The sequence below is a fragment of the Chiroxiphia lanceolata genome, chromosome 5, assembly GCF_009829145.1.
Source record: "Chiroxiphia lanceolata isolate bChiLan1 chromosome 5, bChiLan1.pri, whole genome shotgun sequence".
NCBI classification, from domain to species: Eukaryota; Metazoa; Chordata; class Aves; order Passeriformes; family Pipridae; genus Chiroxiphia; species Chiroxiphia lanceolata.
The window spans coordinates 63,068,054-63,092,676 of NC_045641.1; the positions used below are offsets into that span (position 1 = coordinate 63,068,054).

General features: G+C 45.6%; 1 protein-coding gene across 1 annotated transcript; it reads right to left on the reverse strand.

Moving 5' to 3' along the window:
- Positions 1 to 12,848: 12,848 nt before the first annotated feature.
- Positions 12,849 to 24,623, reverse strand: ATP6V1E1 (ATPase H+ transporting V1 subunit E1). Its single transcript, XM_032688794.1, has 9 exons — positions 24,497 to 24,623; positions 20,889 to 20,954; positions 19,305 to 19,414; positions 18,756 to 18,822; positions 16,852 to 16,941; positions 15,485 to 15,553; positions 14,996 to 15,090; positions 14,096 to 14,183; positions 12,849 to 13,477 (listed from the first exon to the last, which is right to left on the reverse strand). The coding sequence occupies exons 1-9, from the start codon at positions 24,527 to 24,529 to the stop codon at positions 13,415 to 13,417; spliced, it is 681 nt and encodes a 226-aa protein (XP_032544685.1). The 5' UTR covers positions 24,530 to 24,623; the 3' UTR covers positions 12,849 to 13,414.

Here is a 24,623-nt window from a genome sequence, read left to right on the forward strand (position 1 = left end):
TAAAATAGCAATCACCCTTGCCGTATGTGTGTTTTCTTGTCTCCTGGATGGTCTCCCTCTTCCTTTGTAAGGGGAAACGGAGGGGGGTGGGATGGTAACACAGAGGGCTTTTTTCAGAGACAAAGCCCTGGACTGCAGTCAGACACGGTTGTACCACCTGAAATCCATTTACAAGAGAGCACCTGGAAAGCTAATTGGGATCATTTCCCGTTCTGAAGCACAGCTGTCTGCCTATGAACAACCCAGTTGTGGAAATGCGATGGTGTCACTGCTTTCCCTCCGAAGTCCCTGCTGGGCTGTAGGTTTTCCTGCAGCCCAGGTGTGCTGGAAAGCCTGCCTCTCTCCCCAAAACACCACGTGGCTTTGGGGTGCAGGTAGTCTGGTCCCCAACACTTGTGTGAAGCCTCTGTGCTTTAAAAGCGGTGCCTGCCCTTGAGTAAAGCCCGTGGAGCGATGCTGCTGCGAAAGAGGAACTGGTGTAGCCTATGTGGTTCCCCTTTGTGCTGCTTTAATGCTGAGCAGCACAGGGTATGAGCCCCCCCCTCGGGGGCTGTTGGAGGAGTGGGAAGCCTTTCAAGCTCATGCACGGTGGTCCAAATCCATATTGGACCCAAAAGGTCACTTGCCATTTGCTGTTTATTAAATCTCTCATGTGAGATGGGGCAGGGGCTGCAGCCCTCCCAGCAGAGAGGTGTTTAAAGGCAACTTGGCTCTCTCTCACAGGGGTTTCGGCATCAAAACCAGGAACTGGCTGTACTGTTTTCGTGCTGGAAGGTGCCAGCTGTAGGTGCATGGAGGCAGCTTGCACTTGGCCCTTGCTCAGCTGGTCCCTGAATAAATAACTTGCTCAGTTCTGCTGATTCAGCAGCTTTGCATCAGGACAAAATCAAAGCAATGATCCTTAAAAGCTGGTGCCAGCAAAAGAGGGCATGGGGGGATGAGCAGCAGGAGGCTGGGGGTACGAAGGCTCCCGGGTGCACACTGCAGGCCCCTTCCCTTTCCTCTCCAGCTCCCTCTGTCTCCTCCAGGGCTGGTAACAGACACATCTCCTGCCAAAACAGCTTTACAGCTGCAGCCTGCTCACTCCATGGGCTCCATGTGCCCCTCCTGCCAGAGCCTCCCTGGGGCCGGGGCTGCTCCCAAGCCCAGCAAGCTCTCTCCCATGCTCTCAACACCAAAGCTGCCTCTGTAAAGTGATGCTCACGAAATGTTTCTCCCTGACAGGGGACCCCACACTTGCTGACTAAACCAGGGGCCTCATCCTGTCCTCACAGCTCCCCTTTGTGTGCCCTAAGCAGCAGAGTTCATCCCCTGAGGCTGTCAGCATTTTCCAAAGATAAGTGAGCTGCAGAGAGCTCAGACCCCAGGCAGGCTTTGCTGAAGTTGATGGATGATGCGTTTTTGGGGGATACCTAGTGGTGGGGGAAGAACCAGAGTGCCTTTGCACCCATCAATGGTTTGTTGTTTTCTAGTTGCCCAGACTAAATCCTCAGGGCATCCCTACCCCCGGGGCCTCACCTCCATGGCTGGGTCTGAGAGTGACTTATCCTTCCACATACTTGCATATTTTATGCAAGAAGCTCCCAGGAGCAAGAACAAGTGTGAGCACATTCCCATCCTGGGCACTGGGAGGAGCCTGAGATGTGATGACATCTTGAGTACCCCAAAACCACCAGCTGGGTGTCAGAGCTGCCTGCCCCTGCTGCCCAGGGCAGGCAGATGAAGCCAAACATCCCAGCTGGGCACTTCCCAGCATGGCTGCAGCTCCAGGCCCTGCAAAGGCTGTCTGAGGAACTTGGCTCCTTGTTCCTGGGGAGGATGAAGGGCTGCTCTCTGTCACATAACCCCCTTCCCCCTCTCCCCTCTGCAGGAGCCAGAGTTCGGGGTGACGAGAGCAAGCTGTCCAATTTAGGAAGGGGAGGAATTTGGTCGCCCTATCAGTCCCAGGAAGTGTTTGGGTCAGAGGGGATTGGCACGGGAAGATTTTTAATCCTGGGGCTAAGCCAGCACTGAGTGGAGTCAGCACTAATTGGAACCAGTCCTGGGGAAGGGGCAGCTTTTAGAGCTGCCTTGCAGTCCAGGCAAAGACAAAGCTTATCTGTGCTCTAGGAAATGCCACATCCTAACTTTGACGAGATGCTATCATGAGGGTAACAGGCCATGAGGGTAACAGGCAGCATCAGACTGAGCTACAAATCCCCCTATTTTTTTTACCTTTCTTTCTATTTTCTGCTGTCCACAATTCTTAATTCTTCTCCTCTTTCCTTGCCTCCATGGGTTGGCAAAGCTACCCCTACCCCCTTGCACAGAATGAGCTTTCCTGAGCTCATAGACTGAGGCTTTAAACTCTTGACTTTCCCTCTAGCCTCCTTCTCCCAGAGAGCTGGGATGCTTCCCAAACCCAGATTTTTTGTGCAGCCATTTCAAAGCAACTCAGTACTTCATGTAGGCTTGATTTGGGGATGGATTGGATGAACCAGTTTCAACAGGGACTTGTTTAGTGCCCAGTTTGGATGTGGAAATAAATGGCAGCCCTTCATATCCCCCACCCTGTTATGGGGTAGCCCCTGGGGAGAACTCAGACTCCAGGCAGGCTTTGCTAAATTTGATGGATGATGCATCTTTGGGGGTTACCTAGTGGTGGGGGAAGACCCAGAGTGCCAATGGTTTGTTGTTTTCTTTTTTTTTTTTTTTTTTGGAAGGGCAGGGTTGGCTTTATATATTTCCCAAAAAATAAAGAATCTTACAGGTAAAGTTCCCATCTTGAATTTTCCTATTAATCACCACACTTTAGCATGGGAGACATTACCTTGCACAGAAAGGCAGGACTAAGGCATTTGGGGTAGCTCAGGAAGACTCGGTTTTGGGCTGAAACAATTTCTAATGTTTGTTTATAAGTATTAGGAAAAATATATGCACTCATAAATTCGAAATTCTGATTTTTGTCCCACGTTGGGATGTAAAATGCAACTTCTCCAAGCAGCCGGGGGTCTTTGGAGGGGTGGGACCCTACTGTGTCTCCTCCAGCCCTCAAAGCTGCTGCAGTTTTTGTTTGGTGGAGAAATCATGGGCACAGGAAGGCAATGCCAAGCCATTTGCCTGGTGGGGCAGCTCACATCCCTGCCAGCTGGGAACAGACCTGAACCCCTTGCTCCCAGCCATAAGCTTGGTCTGAGGTGTAGCGTTGGTGCCTGCATATTTATACGCACACGTAATGAATGTTAGGGTCTCCCAGGCACTAACAGAAAAATGTAAACCTGTTCTGGACCCTAACAAGAGCCCTAAAGGCTGGTGCCCAGATGGGAACCCCCAAGGGCCCCGTATTTGCCCAGCAGCAAAGAGTCAAGAGTGGTATTTCTGGAGGAAGGGGAGGAGGTGGCCAGGGGCAGGGGCAGGGGCTTGCCATGGGCCCAGAGCAGCATTTCAGGGCTGCCCCCTCCTCCCTCTGTCGGCTCCCGGAGGCCACATGTTCCCTGGCCACTTTTTAAAATTCCTTTCCCAAAGAGGCTGCCGGGGTGGAGAGATCATAAAAAGTTCACCCCCTTGTCACGAGTGCACCCGTTCTTCCGGGGCCGGTGGGCAAAAGTTGTTTGCAATTTCCTCGGGCCGTGACCTTTGTTTTGACCGTGATGGAGGAAGATTACAATCCATCAAACCTCTGCCTGACCCACGCCGAGAATGGGGGAGAGGGCTGCCTTTGGCTGGCAAAGGAGGGAGTGCCTTTACAAGGGGCAGGGGACACAAGGACACTGCTCTGCCCCTCGGGTTTGGTCAAGAGGTAGGGGGGTTGCCAGCTGGCTCAGCTGGGAGCTCAGACTTCCTGATGTGGGATTCAGTGATGGAAACTTCACCGTGTGTGCCACACAATACGCTCCTGCCAGAGAGATTTGAGAGAGTTTGCTTTAATTGTTTTTTTCCCAAGAGGGATGCTGGATTGCGATTTGCTGCATCAGTAAAGTGGGGAAGAACGTCTTGCAGGGCTTGTGCCCAGAGCCAGCCCTGCAGACTGGCCAGCTGCATTAGGACCATTCCTCTAGCAGGAGCTTGGACAAAACAGGAGATGCAGATTTACTGCCTGCAAAGCCTCAGCCGCTAATGGTCCCTGGCTTTTCCAGGCTGCATGAGGTTTTGGAAGATCCCGCAGCGCTAAGTTTTGTTAGGAAAATCAGTGGCAAACTACAGCTATTCCCTGGGAAATGGCTGGCACCTGCCTCTCTACTGGAGTTCCCAGGGGGGGCAATTCAGCCCAGGAGCATGTGCTCCCCTGCAGCCCCATGTCCCCTTTGAAGACATACCTGCATCTGAGACGAATCTCCCCTGAGGAAATGCAGCCGGTGCATACCAGTCTACTCTGCCTCCCTTGGCTGCCTGCCCCTGTCTCTCCTCCCTCTGATCTCCACTTCCCTAGGGAAATGCATCCTACCACACTTCCCTGCTGTTAAATACAGATTCCCTTGGGAAGTTGCCCTGTCAGGAATCCCCCTTGATCAAACCTCTAGGTTTTGGGATCTGAGGGGAGGATTTTAAAGTTTCACCTGGCCCCTCATGTAACACCCAGCAAGGCCTTGCAACATCCAGACCTTCCTTTCCAGCCCAACCACTCGCATGGGAAACAGGGTAATTTTTTTTCCTAGGAATCACCTCTGTGCTTATTTCCAGGCACAGCATACCATGATATGGAGAAATGTGCTGCTTGTTTCTGTGTTTGATGAGGACCTGTTGAGCTCGGGGAGAGGGAGAGAAGGGAAAGACCTTTTACACCTCAAACTGAAAATCATGCTGCAGGAGGTGGCCCCTTGGACTAAGAGGCACAAGTCCCCCAGAAACTCTCTGGAAGACAAACCAGACCCCTTTGTAGGCACCATCCTCTGCCCCCATGTCAATCACTGTTACACTTGGTAGCCTGTGTGCCTGAATGCCCACAACACTTCCCTGCAATTCTCTTCTCCCCCTCTAATTTTCCCATCTGTATTTGGCTGCCGCCAAACCCAAACTTCTCCCTGTCTTTGTCTGTGCACACTTGAGTCAGCAGTGCTGGGGGCTCAACATCTTTGACGTCCCACCACGCGCTGACCAGTTGCGCAGGGACTTTGTACCCTGGGTGTTGACCCCAGGCCTGCTGGCATTTAGCATCTGTCACTGCCAGAACACTAAACACAGCCCTCCTTGTCACCCTGCCCAGCATCCCGTGCCTGCTCCAGAGGGCGTGTCACACTGTCTGGGCTCAGAGCACCCATTTTCAGGCCTCACTGAAATTAAAGCCCCAAAGGTCTTTCCCCAGGCTCTGCTTTAGCTGATCTCCCTCTGGCCCAGGCACTGTCCACGGAGTGGCCACAGCTCCCATGTGGCTCAGAGTGGTCTGGGGGCCGAGGCCCCTGGCACTGGTGGGTGTGGGAACAGTGAAGATGCAGGGTCGGACGCCGCTTGGCTCCACCAGCGCTGCCTTTTCTCCGGGGCTGGGGCTGCCTGACTGCTTTGAAGGAGAGGGCCCACGGAGCATGGGAAACAGGGAGCATCTTGCTTTGGGTTTTCATCCCCCTCTCCCAGTCCTGCATGTCTCTGGGCCTGCCCCATAGGCAGATATAGAGCGGATGCCCACGTACCAGATGTTCTGGGAGATCAAAGTTGCCGCTCGCTGCATCCTCCGCTCACGTGTGAGCACACACCCCCCTGCGCCTCCCAAAGGACTTGTAATGTATGCTCTCTATCTTCTGTCCAAGAGATTTTCCTTCCTTTCCTTTGTTTGCTTTCCAAACCCCCTCTCTCGTCTCTGGCAGCGCCAGCAGGGAAAGGCACCCTTTGCTCCCACTCACCACATCCAGCGGCAGAGGGAGTGAGCCTGGAGTGCCTCACAGGTTTTCCACCCTGCTTCCCTGCTCTGGGATTTGCTGCTTCTTGGGGTGGGAGGGAAAGGGACCTGTCACCCATGGGGTTCCTTGCAGTACCCCTGCACCTCCCACCCCACACGGCCGAGAGGTGCTGAGGGGTGTTACAGCTCCACGTGACGACCACGAGACCCTCTGGAGATGCCCACCCTTGCCCCCTGCAAATTTCTGCAGCCCTCTTATCCCCTCATAGTCCTGTGGGGGTTTCCAGCCTCTGGGGAAGCCCTGAGATCTCCCCATGGGTGCACTGGGGACAGAGTGTGATACAACACGTCTAGTACTGAGGTTACTACTACACTGACCAGCACAGAAAGCCTTTTGGGTACATCACATGTCTCCAAAGTGGGATGCATGCAGGAGAAAACATTGAGGTGCAGGAAGAAAATACAGTTTGTACTATCAATAACTAAAGGAATATTTATTTCATACTTATATAATCATAATTTTTTTTCTATGCTTTATAACACACAGTCAGTACAGTGGTACCTGCATATAATTTACAATTAAACATATATATTGAGGGTGTATGCCCCTAATGTATGTATTTACTTTTACCAGTGTGGGTGCACAACCAAAGGAGTTTGGAGCCTGCTGGCCTCAGTCACCAGCCAAAAGGTTAAAATCAAACCAAAGGGTGATGCCCAAATGCCAGCAACCCACTGAGCAGTGTGGACACTGCTATAGGGAGACAAAGCAGCTGAGCTTTGGAAAGCTCCAAGGATTTGTCTCTCTCCTCTTTTCCCTAAATGTTACATAATGAGGGGTCAGGCAGCTTATGGGGACCTCCAAAGCACATGCAAACCTCCCTCATGGGTGCTGCAGATGGGGAATTCCCATTTGGGATCACATAGAGGCGGGAAACGTGCTTTCCCCATCTTCCCACTGTGTCTCCACCTGAACTGGCAGGTAATTCATAAGTTAAGCAGGCTCTAGCCCAGCTCTTTTTGCAGAAAAGTCATGGGCTTTATTTTTTCCACCTGTATTTCAGAGAAATGCTGTGTCCACAGCACACAGTGTGTGCAGCACAGCCACCTCCAGCCCAGAGGACGAATCAGGTTGGTCTCCTGCCAGCTGCCAGGTTGGAAAAGCACATGCTGACCAGGAGTTATAGCTGCTGGGAGTGGCTACAGAAGGGTGAGTGACCTCACATGCTTCTTCCCAGCCCACTTTAGATGAAAGCAAAGCAGGAGCAGAGCTCTGGCACAGCCGTGCCCCTCCTGCCATCCCCCGCTGGCTCGGGCGATGGTGTTGCCTGGGGTGCCCAGCCTGTCCCTGCAGGGAGCGTGAGGGGCTCTGGCCTGATGCTCTGGCCCAGAGGATGGACACACCAGCCTGTTGCCAGCCCACCATGGCAGCAAGGCAAGAGCCATCTCCAGCCCAGCTATCCCACGGGCACACACAGCCAGAGATCTTCCAGCTGCTGTTGTGCGGAGCTGGTGCTCCTTGGAAAAGGGAAACACAAGATGCGAAAGGGACGGTTCTTACAGAGCAATAAAACCATTCAGATGCAGGGAGACATGGCAGCAATATACTAAATGGGGAACAGAAAAAAAGCCAGATGGTTGCTCCAATTTACTTTACAACTCCAGATGACTTCACAAGAGGTCACCTGGTGGAGCTGAGAGGCAAATGCTTCAGCTTGGATGAAAGCGAACAGCTCGTGCCTGCCAACGTAACGTGTATGAGGCTGAGGAACACCCTGCTGCAGAATGGCATTGCCATAGCTGGACTAATAACATTTTTAAGGATTTTTAATAGGTTAGCACCTTTAACCTTCATTGCAGCAGTAGTCACTGTTATGCTGGGATTAAAATTTCAAATGGCAGGATTTTAGAACCTGAGTGATGAACTGCTCATGCTCTTAGCCAAGAACGGTTCCCCCACAGTACGGAAGCGCTTCCTCCGTGTGGTTTATTGCCACAGGTGGGATGTGGATGTCCTTGATGTTAGCAATTCATGTGTTCCTAAAGTCCAGTGACTCTGCAGTGCTATCCCACAGAGCCCACCACGGCAGCAGGGATACTTGGCAAGTCAACCAGGCAGAAGGTGAGAGGAGCCTCCCAGTTCCTGCTGTCCCAGCCCTGGATAGTGATTGTTACCATCTTCCTTCAAAGTGTTCGGAGTTGAGAGCAGGAGGGTGGAACAACTGGCTGTGCTTGAACTGCTTTACACCACATGCATGTGGGAAAAATAATAATTTTTTAGAGAGATTAATGATTTTCTGAGTTGCTCAAGAGTTGCTTTGGGACTAACTTCTAGCATTTCACTGCTGATAGTGAGGCTCCCCTCTCATTCTGGAGCCCTCTGAGGGGAAGCACCAGCATTTCTCCAAAGGTGTTCCAAGAAGGTTTTGTCTGTGCTGGGTCCCCACTGAGGGTTGCTGTGACCACTTGGGTAAAAGTGGCCTTTGCTGGGAGAAAGGTTTTACAGTGGCACGGGAAAGGGTCCCAAGGGAGCCAGGTAGAAACTGTGCACATGTGGATGAAAGGAGAGTTTTGCAAAAGATCCCTCCAAATAGCAGGAGTACTTCAGTGTGTGCCCCTCTCCCTTATTTGTGTTCAGTTCACCAGCTGGGGCAAGCCAGGACAGCTGTTCCTTTCTCCTGTCCACTTCCAGCTGGATGTCAAGATGCTGCCTCTGTATTTGGTACCTGTTTGCCCACCCATTTGGCAGCCACAGAGAGCTGAACAGCCCCAAGGTTTGCAGTTGGTGCTGGGTTGGGGATGGGCAATCACTTGGTGTTCAGGCAGTGGATATGTGGGCCAGGGGTTGTCTGGAAAAAGGAGCTGCCTTCCTACAAACCCTCTTGGACACAGGAAGGGAAAGGGCCTTCAGAAATGCTGGGAGGGACCACCCTTGATAGTTTCCCTTTGCAGTCTCTCCCAACAGATCAGCCTTGAACTACCTAAAATAACATGATAGCCTTGATTTCCACAGCCCTTGATTTCCATCATGTAACAAGGGCTGGGAAATGGCATTTTTTGGTACATTGTCAGTATGATTTTTAACCTGAGAATGCTCCCATACAGATGTTTGTCTTGCTTTCTCTAAAGCAAAGCCAAAGAAGTGGTATGGGATGCTCTGAACGAGGTGCCTAGGAAGACAGATTTGGGGGTTCCCAGCCAGCTCTACTTTGGCTGAGAGCAGCAGGAACTTCCCAGCCCTGGAAGGGCCTTCTTGTCACGGCCTGTTCCCTGAAAACATGTTTGAGAGGCAGGATGAGGGCCCCCACCTGCCTCTCTGAGCTGCCTGTATCAAACAGCAAACCCAGCCAAATCACACTGCAGTCTGTCTGGGCTCTTGCTCAGGGCTAAAAACACCTTTTGCCAAGTTGCTTTACTGCAGTCTCAAGCCTTTGCTCTCCAGAATAGCAGCTCAGAGTTCACTTACCCAAAGAAACTTTTTTGCTTTGAGTTTTCCCCTGGGGTCCTTCACTTTTATTTCCAAATTTTTCTGCTCCTCCTTCACTGCTATTTCTTTGGAAATAAATAAATGGCTAATTTTCTCTTAACCTCCCTATTTCACACTCCTGTGGGTCTCTGGAGGCGGCCCCAGCCCTGCTGTACTGCATATGTTATTGGTCTGTGTAAGGTATTAGCCAACACTCTTCTATTCTCCAAGAGATGCATATTCTGCTTGCTCACATCAGCAGGGCATGCAACAAGCAAGGTGCCCTCCCCCTGCCAGCCTGCCTCTGGCTGCAGGATGGGATCTGTGGCCTCCCTGGACACTGAGCATCCCAAGGCCTGTAGCTGGCCTTTCCTGGCAGGCTTCACCCAAAAGTTGGATTTTCACTGCTAGTTTTTACAAAGCTTGCGGAAAGCATTGTCGTGCTTTTCTCCAAGACTGGAGGAAGAGAGCTGGGCACCTGAACAGCCTCCCTGCAGCACCTGGCCCTGTCACCAGCAGTGTTCTGGGGAGTAGCACTCACGCCCTGACAGCCAGCTTGGAGCTTCCCTCCAGGAGTTCTCTCTCTATCCACTGTCACTGGCTTAATAAAGGCATCAAGGCCTCAGTTCTCGGTACTTTCTGGTTGTTTTCTTCCAGTCTTTCTCTCTCCTTGACACTTGGGTGCACCTCCAGGAACCATTCATCCAGCACGTGTCTCTCTGATTAATGTTAATTCCTCTCGGCATGAAAACTTCGTGCTAAAAGCAGGGTTGTGACTCAGATGTGCAGTAACATTTTAAGTCCTCTGCTGATCACTTAGTGTCAAGTCCGCTCTTAAATTTTCCACTGCCAACTCTGCAGAGCAAGCACAGCATTATCCACTTCCCTAACTCCTTTTCCAGCTCTAGTCTTGCACTCACTGTTAATCTTGCCTCTACCATCACAATTTAATCCTTCTACCTGAACCCTGATTTAATTGCTTCCTTTGTTCCCTGTATTTGTATAGTTTCTTAATGTGCTGATCTGGCTTAGGGCTTGTATACTATACCCAACTGGAATATTATGCATGCTTATACAAAGATGAATAAAGATCAATATCCTCATTGATTTGCCCCTGGTCACCAGGTACATCAGTGAGAAAAAAATCGTGTATCCTGCCTCGTTGGCTTCATTCAGCAGTACAGTTCAACTCATGAAACAGTGCTGCAACAAGGCTCCAGCAGGAACTCCGAAATCCACCTGAAATGCTGCTTTTGTCTCACATTTTACATGTGAAAATCTGTGTACAAACACTGAAGAGAAGTCAGGATGAAGGCATAGCAGGGTTGCCAACTGCACTAGGTACACCTGGATGGGATATTTCATTTTTCTCTGCATCTCTAAGGCAATGAAACTTGGTAACAGCCCCTGTGACCTGGAATCAAGGAGAAGGATGTTCCAGGTGATGCAGACATTTTTTTGCAATCAAATTATCTCATGTGGTTGTCCCAAAATTAAAATTAATCCGTGCCTCCTTGTAACGCACTTGCAGGGAACTTGCCGTGAACAACCACAGTCAGACACTTAACCAGCTACTGTTTTGCTTTTCAAAAGTACACAAGAAATGGATTTATGAAGGTCTTGCCACCTTCATGAAAGAAACAGACCAAAGAATCTCCTTTTGTCACAGCCAAGCATCTTTATGCTATTGATATCAGAGAACATCTTCATAACTTCTTAAAGAATAGGTTTTTTTAGTGAATAAAACCTACCCGAAGATAACGTTGTAATATGTCCCACCACTGTGGAATGATGTACAACAAAGCAATCTGTTTCTCCTGTGTCCCAACCTTTAGCTTATTCTGCCCCTGACTTTACCCACATACAGTAACACCACGGCCTGCATCAGTTTTCCAAAGGAAACAGCAGCACTAGGACAACATAAAAGCTACACTTTCAAATTATGATGGCCAAATCTAAGCTGTTCACTTCCTTAGAGATAATCTTACCATCTCTTTGAAGTCTCTTCAGGGAGCACTGGAGCAAATATTCATAATGTACATCACCTACCAAAGACTACTAACCTCCTCGTCTCACCCCTCAATTTTTATTTCCATACACTGCACTCCATCTCAACATTTAATTTCTGTTCTTAAGCCCTGGTTGCAGAGCAAATAAGGACCCAAGTAATTTCAACTGCTTTTTCAAAGCACTGGCAGATAGCCTATTGATGAGCCATCTCCAGACAGGAAACAAATCTGCTTCAAAAAGTACTCTTTGAACCAAGAAACAACAGTTAAGCATGAATATGTGAGGATTTTCCTTTCCTGCAGGTGTGTCACAAAACCAGAGCCCAAAGCTTAGTCAGGAAGCTGGATCACTAACTGTTGCAAAGATTAAAGCTGTAACAGTTATCCAAAATCTAAAAAGGGTGGGACTTTAATCCAGATACACTTATTTCCCAGTCACAGAAACATGTATTAAAAAGCAAAGCACTAAAGGAATAAATGCCACAAACCATCTATGTGGGAAAACAAGAACTGGCACCTAAATGTGACAGTAAGGAGCAGTAAAACAAAAAAAAAAACCCCAACCTCGTTAAAGAATCTCATTTTCTAAGAGTAAATTTAAAGCATTTCTTATAGACATGTATTAAATAAATTTGAATTCAGGATTTTCTTAGCAGTCAATCTCCATTTGAGAGAAACGAGGCAGTAAAAGGCTCATCTAGCATTTAGAGCCCACTTCACATGAGGGCACACAACTCAGCTTGAGAAGAAAGGGCCTCAGGTTAAAAACACCACATAAAGCAGTGTTGCTGCAGCTTTCAAGTATTCTTCATGGCACAATGTAAAACTCCTACTATTCCTGATTCACTGCAACACTTAAGAGAAGATGATTTCAAAACACACTCAAGCAGTAATTCATCAGCTTCTTATTGCCACAAAAGAAGTTTCAGAATTGAGCACTAGGCAGAGAGTCAAGTATTCTGGCAGAGGCTTGTAATATGGAAAGTCACACCAAGAATTTTTCTGTCCTACACCATAAAATGTGGAGACAATACTGGTCACCACAGCAGAAGCAAAGAAGTAAATAGCAAAACTTAACAGATTTGGTAATTATTATAGCTATGCTACCGTTAATGAAATTAATAATTACTGTTACAATAGAGAGAACAGTTGCAACAGAGTCAGCTGCTGTCCCTCAGCTCCTGAAACTTAATTACTACAGGGTTATGGTTTGGATCTCCTGCACAGAAACGACAAACCTGTGACTGGAAATGGATTGCATCTGTTTTATCTGAGCAGCACAGTCGTGTTACTGTAGTTCCCTCTTGTGAAAGAAGACTGAGGGAGCAAAACTACTGACCCATTTTTCAGGGAGAATGACGTGCATCCTGGAGTCCTATTCAAAAGCCTTGCCTGCCATCCAACGCTATTCCAGCAAATAGCCTGACACCACTCCGTGCACTTGAGTTCTGGCTTCACAGAACAGTGAATACACACAGCTCATGTAGTAAGTCCTTACTCACACAATCCCACTCTTCAAAGGTTGCTGCCAATGCCCCAGAGAGAAGCAACAGGGAACTCCATATACACACACACTCATTTTTATTTTAATAAATAGAGTTTTACAGGCTCAGGCTTTTTATTTTAAATCACATATACAGAACAAGAAATGCCTGACCAAGTAACATGAATTAAACTACTGCCTTGGGAAGGAATACATGCCCTCTGTAACACTGAAGACCTCAATTGAAAAGGGATTTGCCAGCAGCAAATAAAAGCAAATTTGCCAGCACAGTGATTTACTTCACAGATCAGACAACTTGAAAGAGATGTGGCCAAAGCAAACAAAGTGACCCTAAATGGACCACTTATTTTTATAGTGTCACAACAATGTAAGGAAAGCCAAGAGCCCAAATGCCTCCATTTCCTAGTGCCACTTCTGGATGAATATGTATGTCTTCACATCCTTTGAGCAATACATTCTAACCACAAGTAGAGAGGCTAAGCACAGCAGGTATGCAAAATTATTCCATTGAAGAACAGATATTGGATGACACAGTAATGTTATATTTCAAGATTTCAAATTAGCAGATGCTTTTGCATCCCCTTCAGTATGGCAGTGGAACAGATCCCACCTTCTCTCATAGAGGTTTAGTCCAAAAACTTCCTGTTGGCATTAGCACCAAAGAGAGCCACTCTGATTTCTGGCATCATCTGTGGAGAAAGAGCACATCAGTTCCATGCAATGGGCAATACAGTTCCTGTATGTTCCTCCTGCAGGCACTGTGGGATAGCTAGGCTAGGCTTCAAAATTAACAAGTCAGTTCATTTGAGCTTTCTGAAGTCTTTATCTGATCACACATTGCCTGCTTCTCTCTAGACTGGAAGGACTGCCTGTACTGCAGCATAAGAAATAGATGCCAGAGCTAGTTTGGTGGTTGGTTTTTTTTTCTGCACTAGGATTTAATAGGTCTCAGCCAAAGTTTCTAGTCCCAAGCTTGCTTCAGTAATTCAAGTTAGCCTCAGAATTTCAGCATCCTGACTGCAGTGTAGTCATACCAAGTCTTTCAGTATCATAATTTATAGAGTTTTATGCTCCAGTTTAATTCAAAGCTTAATTCAAAAGGGATCATTCTGGGGAAAGCCATGTTTGTTGCAGACAAGCACAAACAGTAGGTAACTTAGTCCTTTCTATCAAAAACTAACTTCTTGTCATCCACGTTGAAATCTGATCCCATGCATTATTGTGACACATTGGAAACAGGAGGGTTTAATTACAAGACCAAACTAGTTAATTGTACTTTGTTCACCTCGGTTGTTAGAGAAACTCACCTGCTGGGCTACAAGGTCCAGTCGACTTTCCAGGGTATTGGAAACCTTAATTTTACCATCACCGTTGTAGATTTCAACACCTCCAGCACTAAAAAGTGACAAAAAAATAATAAAAAAAAAAATCTGTGAACTCCATGGGTCAGAGACAGAATGTGGCAGAGAAACTATCATAAACCAGCATTTATAAGCAAGTCAGATACACAGATTTTTATTTCTAAAAAACCAAACTTTCTGATCATGTGTTAACAGGAATCGGCACAAAGTGATCCAGTGAAGCAGCAGTGCAAAGCACCTTTGGAGTTATCACAGCCACGTGCAAGGGTCCTCATCAGCATGGTCTAAATCTTAAGTGGAGCTACGAAATTTGTCACTTCAAAACAGACTCTGTGTTACTAAGACAGCTACCAGATTTTGGAATTGAGGACGAGTGATAAAAGAATTGTTTGTTGGTCCATACTCAAAGATCACTATCAGAATACACAGCTTTGTGCCATGTTCTTTAGAGCCCTGCAGACAGAAGAGACATAAACCCCATCAAGTGATTATCCTGCAGCACCTTATGACTCAATTTGCATCATCTTGAGACAGAAAGCAACATCCATATCCTCTCTCTTAAAAAGACCAGTGGTTAAGTTTCTATGTGCTGTTATCCTCTACTACAGTACTGTGTGAATCAGGCTGGAGGGTGCACAAAACTTTTACTGACATTTTTGACTGAGACACTGCTTGTCTGGAGAAAACTGTGCCTGATTAACACGAAGAAGTGCCAAATTCCACAAGAACAGCAGCAGACACTGTGAGGATGTTCCATACTTAATTTTCTAGTGTTCTAGTACAAGCTGCGTCTTGAAAAGCTGCATTATGTTAGTGCTGTGTATAAAACACTCCCATTTTCCTTACATGTCTTCTGGCAGGAAGTTGTCTTGGTCAATGTGAACATCCACATCTCTTTTTATGGCATTTTTGTAGACAGGAATGCTCTTCTGTACCGCACTCTAGAAAGAAGATAAACCTCCAGTTGGCACTGACAAATGCTATTGCACCACTCAGGTTCGACCACTCAATTATTTGTAGTAATAAAATGAAGGGATTGAGGTCTCTTTTTTTTTTTTTAATTAAGCAAATGCATTTCAGTTTGGCTTTTGAGCCAAACCCAATTATTATTCTTAATGCCGTAGCAATGTATAAAGTTTCCAACGTAATATCCAACCAAGCAAATGATCCCCAACTTTGGAAGCACACTTGCTCTCTTGCATTGTATCTACAACAGAAGTGCAACAAGCAAAGCTTGTTTTCATGTCATGCAGAAGGAATCTGAGCAGCAAATATTGGCAGTCAGGTCTAGGCCTTTGTGAGCAGGACACTGTCAAACCATTCCAGGTGTCTTACCTTAACCATTGGGAGATCCGGCTTCCTGCACCGAACAACTAATCTGGGCTCAAGCAGCTGGTAGAATCCCTGCAGGGAACAACCACTTCAGGATCATACAGTCAACATTTTAACTGTCTTAGAATTATTTAACCCCGAGAAAGGAAAGAAGCTGATCAATTTGAAACCCAGAACCTGACGATATCAGCCTCTTTTATTTAGTTCTTCGCTCGCAAGTTCACCTCATGCAGACATTCTGTGAGGACAGCAACAATAACCTGGGAAAGAGCCCAAATATGGATGATGGGTTTGGAACTCAAGTGCAACTATACATGGAATCATAGGATTGTGTTGGCCAGTTAATGTTCATGTATACACAAGGAGCATTGCTGTCTATGTAGACTGAGGATGCAGCCAAGCTCTTGAAGACATGCAGTAGCTTCAGATGCCTGTTCTAATAACTCCTGTCTTGCAGCTCCTGTGGTAATATCTGAGACTAGAATAGATTAAAATAAGTTTAATTCCAGTTTGAAGAGATCTACAATGATCATCTAGTACAACTGTGAGTACAGATCTCTCACTGGATCAAATATAATGAGCCAAGACAAACGTGGCCAGTTCGCAAGAGCAGGACAGGTTTGTTTGATGTACAGCAATACCAGACCTGAGTGTGGCAAGGAAACCCCACTAAATTGGAGGCACAAGCTGGTAGGAGACACTGCTGAGAAAACTCAGCCATCCAGCTGTGACAGGAGAGCTCGTGGGTGGCTCCTGGGAGTTCACAGAAACAGGACCAACCCATACCAGGAGGCGGCACCAGTGCCCGCAGGACTGACCTGGTCAATGCCTGTTGGATTTTTGGCAGTTGATTTCTGGGGCTTGAGGACGTTCTTCTGGGTAAGCAAAGCTCTGATTTCTATTTCATATGCCTCTCACAGGCACATGCCATACTACAGTAAATTTGTCAAAGCCAGGGCTTCTTAAGTCTCAAACGCCCAAAGGACTTTAGAAGCGGATAACTACTCATTTCTGGTTTGGAGAAACAGCCTTTGTCAAAGGTGCATTTGATCCAACTAATTACTACAGGAGCTTAATGTGTGCAGCCTAAAATGTGCATGTTACAGTGTATGTGTGCACATCTGCAATTATTCCTACAATGGAACTGCTGCTTGGTATACCAGGTTCTACCCCTCAAAATAAGCTGCAACCTCTTCTGTTCAGAATCCAAGCCTGAAACATATTGAACTGACGTTTAAAACCCAAAGATCACCCAGCAACATTTGATCTAGACTCCAATACAACTGTAATTTCCAGTGGGTTATTTCTGACAAAAGAAACTTAGGGGGATAGGGCAGCAACGATCTGTGTTCTACAATTTAAATATTTACCTGTAGAACTAGTCCATCCAGCAGTGCCTGGTACCTGGCAGTATCCTTCACCACCTTGGCAAGTCTCTGCTTGGCCTCATTCAGCAAATCCTACATTCAGAAGAAATCAGATCAGCAGAGCCCATCTGTTTGGCATTTGGTTTCGTGCCTACCAACTTTCTGTACTTCTATTATAGCTATCACACCCTGCCAACACGTAAATGTACACTCCAGCTGGTGTTCATCCAAGCTAGACCTTCATCTCTGTGCATGGCACACTATCCTCTCCAAACACTTCCCTTCTTCCTGCCCTGATCTGAACTCATTAGAATCTGACAATAACTCCTTTCTCATGAAAAAGGGAGAGTTCAGTAGTAAAAGGATAGTACCTGCAGCATTAATTCAGACAGACTAAATAAATGTAAATAAATGCTTCATGTAAACTAATAAAGTTGTCCAAACAAATTTTTCAGCTTTATGGTCAAACAAAGAAATCTAATCTATCTTTCTAGCAAATAATATTCAGGTTAGGTATTTTTTAATTGCAAGCAAATGCAAGTCAAGATTTGAAAGAGAGAGCTTATTTTTTAATTTGAAGAAGTTGGTCTTGATTATCTTTATTTGACAAATCAATACTGGACGAGATTGAATTTTTAAGACATTTGAGTCACCTCAAACACAGCTCCTAGAACTGAACCATCATGATTACTTCAGATAAAGAAACCATGATTTGGTATAAACCCTTCCCTACTGTCCTGCCTCATGGCATTTAGAAGAAGAGTGTAGGGTAACACAATCAGTGTGAGGATATAACACTATCACAATTTAATGCCATGGTCAAACCTAGTTACACTGCCCTCCCTAGAGCAACACAGCATTTCTGGAACTGCTCATCTCTCTTCACGAAAGAAGCCAAAGATCTGATAAGGGAAGAAAGAGTGAGCAGCATGTGATTTTAAATGTCTTAAAACGAGGAAGAGTGTTTAGAATTACTCAGAAGCATGAGGTTGAGTCAGCAGATAAATGAGGAAGAGATTACCCAGCAGAGACTATCACAATAGAGTTAGCTCTTCAGCTACCCACCTTCCTCCTCCCTGTGAATACAATCTAAAGTCTGAAACTCGGTTTAAAGAGTCAATAAGCTGGCGATTTTCTTCTGCTAACTCCCCTTTTTCATGGTAGAATCAACTTGAACATTATCCTTTATCCATTAGCTTTTATTTTTGACTTCCACAGGTCTGTCAGCTTTTCCAACAGCTCAACAGCCCCACCTAGCAGAGCACGGAACACACGAACTGTCTCTAAGACAGGCGTGGGAACGCAGCACAATGAGAACACATTGCACGTGGTGTAAGACAAACACAGTAAGCCCGACCTAAGCCCAAACGTAGCCTGCTCTGATAAACGATCACTCACCCTGTAAGTCAAGACACAGACTGGTCACCTACTAGAACAAGAAGCAAAGCTTTTCATGTAATATGGGCCACTGAAGTAGACAGAAAAGCCCAGTTAATGGTGTTTTAAGCCTCCTTGCTTACACCATGCCAGCTTTAACACAGAAATGTTGCTCTGGGCAAAGAGAACCTCAAACTTCTACCAGCCGTGCAAGAGAGAGTTCCTGCTCTTTAAAGAAACAAGCTGTTGTGCAAATGACAGATACAACAGTGCCTGCAACGTTCCTGGGAACAGGAACAACTGTATTTTCCTAAAGGAGCACGTAATAGAAACAGTGAAAATAAGCTAAAGTAGATTAGCAAATCTGGACTAAATCCTTAATGCCTTTTAGGAGCAGCTTGGAAAGCCACTTTTGTATGTTGAAGCAAACGTCACTCACTCCCAAATCCTATTTTTCTCTAGAGAATGGTTACATTTCCTAACACACGGTAGAAATAGAGCCTCTGTGTATTTACTGGAGAGATACTCACTGCAATAAGGTCATCCCTTGCCTTGAGGACCTTCAGTCTTGCTTGATTCATCAGGTTGGACATCTGACTGCAAGTTGAATGATATACATGAATCAATCCATCAGCCTTTGACAGAAGAACTGCAACATTTAACTGTACACCTTAAATTTAAAGGTAACAATACTACAACATTTAATAATGAAGCCTGTTCACCTGTTTGAATCTGTTTCTGAACCTGCACAAATGATTAAAATGCAGAACTCTGTCCTTAAGTGAAGACCCACCCAAAATAAAACTGACATGATCATTTGTCCCAGGGTAACAGACCATGGTAGATTTCCAGAAATTAAGTACATAAAGAAACATGAAGGATCCTTTCATCACTCTTCCTAAAAGTTACACTATTGTAGCTCAGCTTTGACAATTTCTCCCCAGAAAAAAAACCTAGAAACTCAGAATTAAATATATCATTAGTTTGCCTGTTTGCCAGGGGAAAAGAATTTTGTATAAAATTAGCAATAAAATGAGAGGTCAGGCTTTGAAGTCAGCCATCTAACCTAAGCAACTTACATTTTCTTTTGCTGTTCTATTTGCTTCTCCTTCTTTTCATAATACTCCATGATTTTCAGCCTCTGTGTCTGAACAAGGCGACCCTTCTCAATGTTGAATTCTTCTTCTGCCTACAGTAAAAATTAAATAACTGAAGTGGAAATTGATTCCATGGGCTGAAAAAAACAGAATCAAAATGTAACAGCCATTCTTTCAGAGCACATTCACAGACAAGATAGGGTGATACAATTTATGGTTCCACATAAAATAAAACATTTCAACGCAGTCCTCAAGTCAGAGTGAGTACAGGATGTGTTCTGCTGAACTAGAACCTTGCTCACCAAGACAATGCTTATTTTATTAACTGACTGAGGCACGTTTCCTTGCAGCATGTATTTCTCAGGCACAAAATTACCAAATTTATGTATTATATACTGTTACATGAAACTCATTTTAGCTTCAGCTCTGATTTTTTTTTACAGAATTGGTCTCTTTTCTGGCTACAAAAGATTCTACCTAAAACAAGGTACCCAACCCTCAGTGTCCACAAACATTACTTTAAATAATTCTTACACAGGGAGAGTGACAGTATAGATGTTACTTTTGTGTAAAGCCTCGCCAGGCAGCAAGTGAAAACACATGGAAAACTTCCCTGTTTATACCTGAGAATCCAATCCCAACCTTTGACTTCTGTTTGCAGATCCTCAGGAATACCTGCTTTGGTGCTGATTAAATATTTGTGTGGATCTAAATGTTTAAGGGAGATTAAATATTACTAGTAATGCATATGCTGAGCCCAACACCAACAAGGTGTTTCTGTAGTGGTATAATGCAGATTGTTAGGGCTGTAAGGCACCATTAATCCTTCTTTAGTAAACATCTACACTCTGTCACCTGATTAATATTAAACTTGGTCTCTTGTGGCTTAATCTAAGTGAAGAATTCTGCAAGTAATTCAACACATGCCCTAAACATGAACTGATGGTTTAGTTCCCCAGGATCCTACTGAGTCACATCTAGAATTAAGACTGCAGCTGTCTACACGGTTTTAGGCACAGTTATGAACCTGGTTACAAACAAACTTTCACCAACATAATTCAACCAGTCTTTCATCTTTTACCGTTTTGGGACACGTATGAGTTCTTGTGCAATATTATAAGTAGTTATAATAAAACAATACCATAATTGTTAGCACAAACCTCAGCAGAATTAACAGTTATGAAGAGAACTCCTTCAATCCTCAGTGATATCCAGTTATGTACAGGAGGTGGGGAAAGTGTGTCACTTAATCCAATCCAGTCACATTATCACTCAGATCTCCTGATTGCTTAAAAAAAAGGAGTGAACTTCCACGTGGATAAATTTTTATCTGAGAACCACTAAGAAAACTTAGGCCAAAAAATACCTCCAACCTGTTTTCATCTGTCAAAAGCTAAGAAATGTGAACTTCACTTGGCACACCATTTTTTGCTAGGTAACAACTAAACACGAAATCAGCTGTAGCTTACAAAGGTGTTCTAGGCCTGCTCTGACTGCAACTATCAAAACAGGATGCCAGATGCAGTTTTCCTTTTGCACTTACTGACAGTGAACTTCCATTTTTACCTTTGCATCTATTTCTTCAGCCTTTTCATTGGCTTCCTGCTCAATGAAAGCCATCATATGCTTGATCTGTAAACAAGAGAGAGGAAAGAAAACATTTTGTGTAGGAAAGCACTTTGACTAGAGGAAGTAGGTATATATATTCCTCATTTGTACAGCAGGCTCCTCCATACCCATTTACTAATTCATATAATGTTGTTTGCAAACAAAATTAAATTGAGCATGCAGGCCAAAGAGTCAGTTCATCTTAGCACTGACTACAAGAAAATTATTTTTCCCAATAATTCTACATAATGGTGTTTCATTGGCTATCATTAGAAGAATGTTCTTCAGATATGCAACCATACAAAAAAACCCAACCCACCAAACCCAACCATACAAAAAAACCCCAACCAACCCAAAAGTAAACTTGTATAAATGTGAGGCTGGGTGTTTTTCATTCCTCACTAATGAGACCAACTTTTTGGCCTCTGGGGTTTAGTTAAAAAAAAAAATATTCAAAAATCCTCACACAGCAACATTAGTGTGTTTGTTATGACACTGACATGAAACAGAGAAGACTAACACAGATGGCATCTGAATGAACCTGGGCCTTCCACACTCAGTGACCAGTGAAGCAAAGCAAAGGGCTGCTGACCACTCTGGTCAGACCTGTACCACCAGAAGTTCCTTCAAACACCCGAGAAATCTTTCCTGAAAAGAAACCGTAATAAATTCTGTAAAGATCTACAGGGTCATCAAAAAATGCTGCTACAAAATGACTTTACAAAGTAGCTGCATGTCAGTTTAGAGGAGCTGAGGAAGGACACAGAGGCAGCAGTGCTAGCTGATCCAGACCACATCAAGCATATCACATGCTGCTTCAGAGCCTGGTATGCACCAATATATTCCACTTGGAGAACATTTCTGAAGCCACCTCAAAACACTATAAAGCACAGGTCCAGCATCTTAAAGACAAGGAAAGCAATTATACTGAGCTCTTCTTATCTATCACATGCCTTTCTGTGACCAGGCCTAGGGTCAGGATCCCATTGTGGGGCAAACCATAAGGACTCATGACCACACAAACTGCAGCTGGGAAGGGGTACATCCATTTCCAGGGGCAGATGGAGCAGACCACAAAAACCTATTGGCTTTTTGCTTGCACTTAGTGCTGAGACACGTTTTGCAGACAACCCACTCTGAGTAAACTCACACAAAAGATTCTACTAATAGAATCTCATGTTAAAATTTAATATTTTAAAGAGATTAGGAAGGTGCCAAGTTGAGCACTGAGCCAAGGTGCAGAACAGCACCATGCCTACAGAGATGAGAAAACAGAAGTGAACCAACAAGTGGAAGATTTTGAACACGTGCAGTGGAAGAAGTGAACAGTAATATCCACATCCTCAAATCAAATCAGCAATTTTTCTTCCAATTCCAGTTTGCAACACTTTAAAGTGTGTGTCTACCTACAGCATCAGTTTTCTATCCTGCACTTCAGAAAGGACAAGAGAGGCACATAAAGTAAGGAAATTATTTTGCTGAATAGCCTGTTGTTGAAGGAGAATAAGAACTTTTGTATAACAGCAGCAACCCTCACATTACTGAGTCACTTCCTCCAGCGTGGTTTGGTTTCTGAATTTTGGAAAAGTACTTCTAACAAACAATTCTGAGTGTTCAAGAAACATCTTCTGCATACAGAAGAGGAACAAGATGGAAGTAAGCTAATGTGGAACTCACTTCCCCTGGTATGGCAAGACTGAACAGTGTCACTTCCTTCAAATGCTGCTGCACTGAAATCATTTTTTGCTTTTTACAGACATGAAAAGAGGTCCACAGTGAGATCTTCACATCTATAAATAGGATTAGTTTTAATAACACTAACAAAACATGTATTTTGAAATGAGAGATTAATTTTAAAGTATTATTTCCTGCAGAAAGGAAGAGAGGGTTTGCCTATCAGCAGTATTGTGATTATCCTTTCCATAGGAAGTTCTAGATGTTAGACTGGCTGTAGCTAGAAGTAACTAAATGGAACAATCTATTAAACACCTTTGACAGAATAGAGCAAACAAATCTATCAACGGGAAAAATCCTTAATTAGAGATGAATTTCAAAGTGAAAATTATTGAAAGAGTCATGGCGAGTAGGTAAGAGGGCCAGTTGGCAAGTTCTTGCCAGATTTATACACATTCAGGACTGCCATATCATCAGCATTCTCCTTTCCAGTCAACAGGATCATCCAAGGCTCAGGAGTGTAGAGCAGTGACAGGAAAGTTGTAGATGTGAAATGCTGTGAGAATGTCATGTTCAGTACATCACCAGAGCCTGAACTAACCTTTGAAGCTCAGGTCCATCATGGCTGAGCAAGACCACCCCTAAATCCAGATTCATTTTTATTCTCTTCATGGAAGAGGCGGGAAAAAAACAAACAAGCTTTGTGGATAAAATGCAATGTTACAACTCTCCTTTAGGAGGAAGGCAACCCGTTGATTTTACTTTCAATGCGGTGCTTCCTTGCCAAGAGACCATGTTTACTGAATGAGAAAGTGAGACACAAAGTACTTGTGATGCAAAGGACAAAGGGAACTTGCCTGATCTGCTCATCACCTGTAGGAAGCTCCACAGACCAGTGCTGACTGGATCCGTGCAGCCTTTAACACGGCACACCATTTCCGACCCAGCTGAAAGCAGCTTTTTTGGGCAGGGGCAGTGTTTACTGTCAACAGGGACAGGCTGTCCTGCCCTGGGAGGAGGTGTCTACAGTCAGACTTACTGCAGGGCCGTAAGTTTCCATTTCAAGCCAAGCCCAGGCTGCCCCACTCTGCTTAGATGTGACAAAGGCATTCAAGAACACCACACATCCCACCCAAAGGCTGAGGTACGGCCAAGTGGATGTAGCACAGCTACGAGCAAAAGAGAGATGGAAAGTCCTTAGAGAATCGTAGAATGGAGATTGGAAAAGACCTTTGAGATCACTCAGCCCAACCATGAACCCAGGACTACTCCTGTAACCCCTAAACCACTAAACCATTAAAATGTGTCACCCAGGTGCCTCTTGAGCACCTTCAGGGATGGTGACTCCACCACCTCTCTGGGCAACCTATTCCAATGCCTGACCACCCTAATGTCAGTGTAGAGTCGTGACGGCCGATAAAGATACAAGGAGTCAGTTATGGGCAGGAAAGAAACGAAATTTTTTTCTTCTAATATCTTCTGAATCTCCCCTGTCTCAGCTTAAGGCCATTTCCTCCAGTCCTCTCGCTGCAGAAGAGATCGGCCCCGGCCTCTAAACATCTACCGCAGCATCTAAAAAGCCGGTACTTGTCTAGGGCCGTGTGTTTATGCGCCTTGAAGTGCAGCCAAACCCCGCAGACAGCAAACAGCCTGCTCATGAACCCTTTCCTTATAACCCGGCACAAAACGTCACCAAAACGCTTCACGGAATAAACCACTTTGCTCAGAGACTTCTTCCCCCCTTCCTCCTTTCCCAGGGGAGCGCCCGGTTCCCCCCCCGCAGAGCAGGACACACGATTTCACACCCCCAAAGCCCGAACCAGCCGCCGCCGCCGCGGGGGCCGGGGCCGCTCCTGCCCGCGGTCCCCACGGCTGAGGTCCCGCGGGCCTACCTGCTTCTGCACGTCGGCATCGCTGAGCGCCATGGTGGCGGTGTCTGCGGCAGTGACAGTGGCGGTGACAGTGACGGTGTCCGAGGACGCGCCCGGTGCCGTCGGTGCCCGGAGCGGAATCACATCC

Bases quoted from the DNA above. Each gene is read 5' to 3' on its own strand.
- ATP6V1E1 (XM_032688794.1), bottom strand. From the start codon at position 24,529: ATGGCGCTCAGCGATGCCGACGTGCAGAAGCAG. The intron at 15,554-16,851 runs GTAAATATTTAA...TGTTCCCTGCAG, and splicing joins TGGATGGACTAGTTCTACAG to GGATTCTACCAGCTGCTTGA. The intron at 15,091-15,484 runs GTAAGACACCTG...TCTTCTTTCTAG, and splicing joins CGGATCTCCCAATGGTTAAG to AGTGCGGTACAGAAGAGCAT.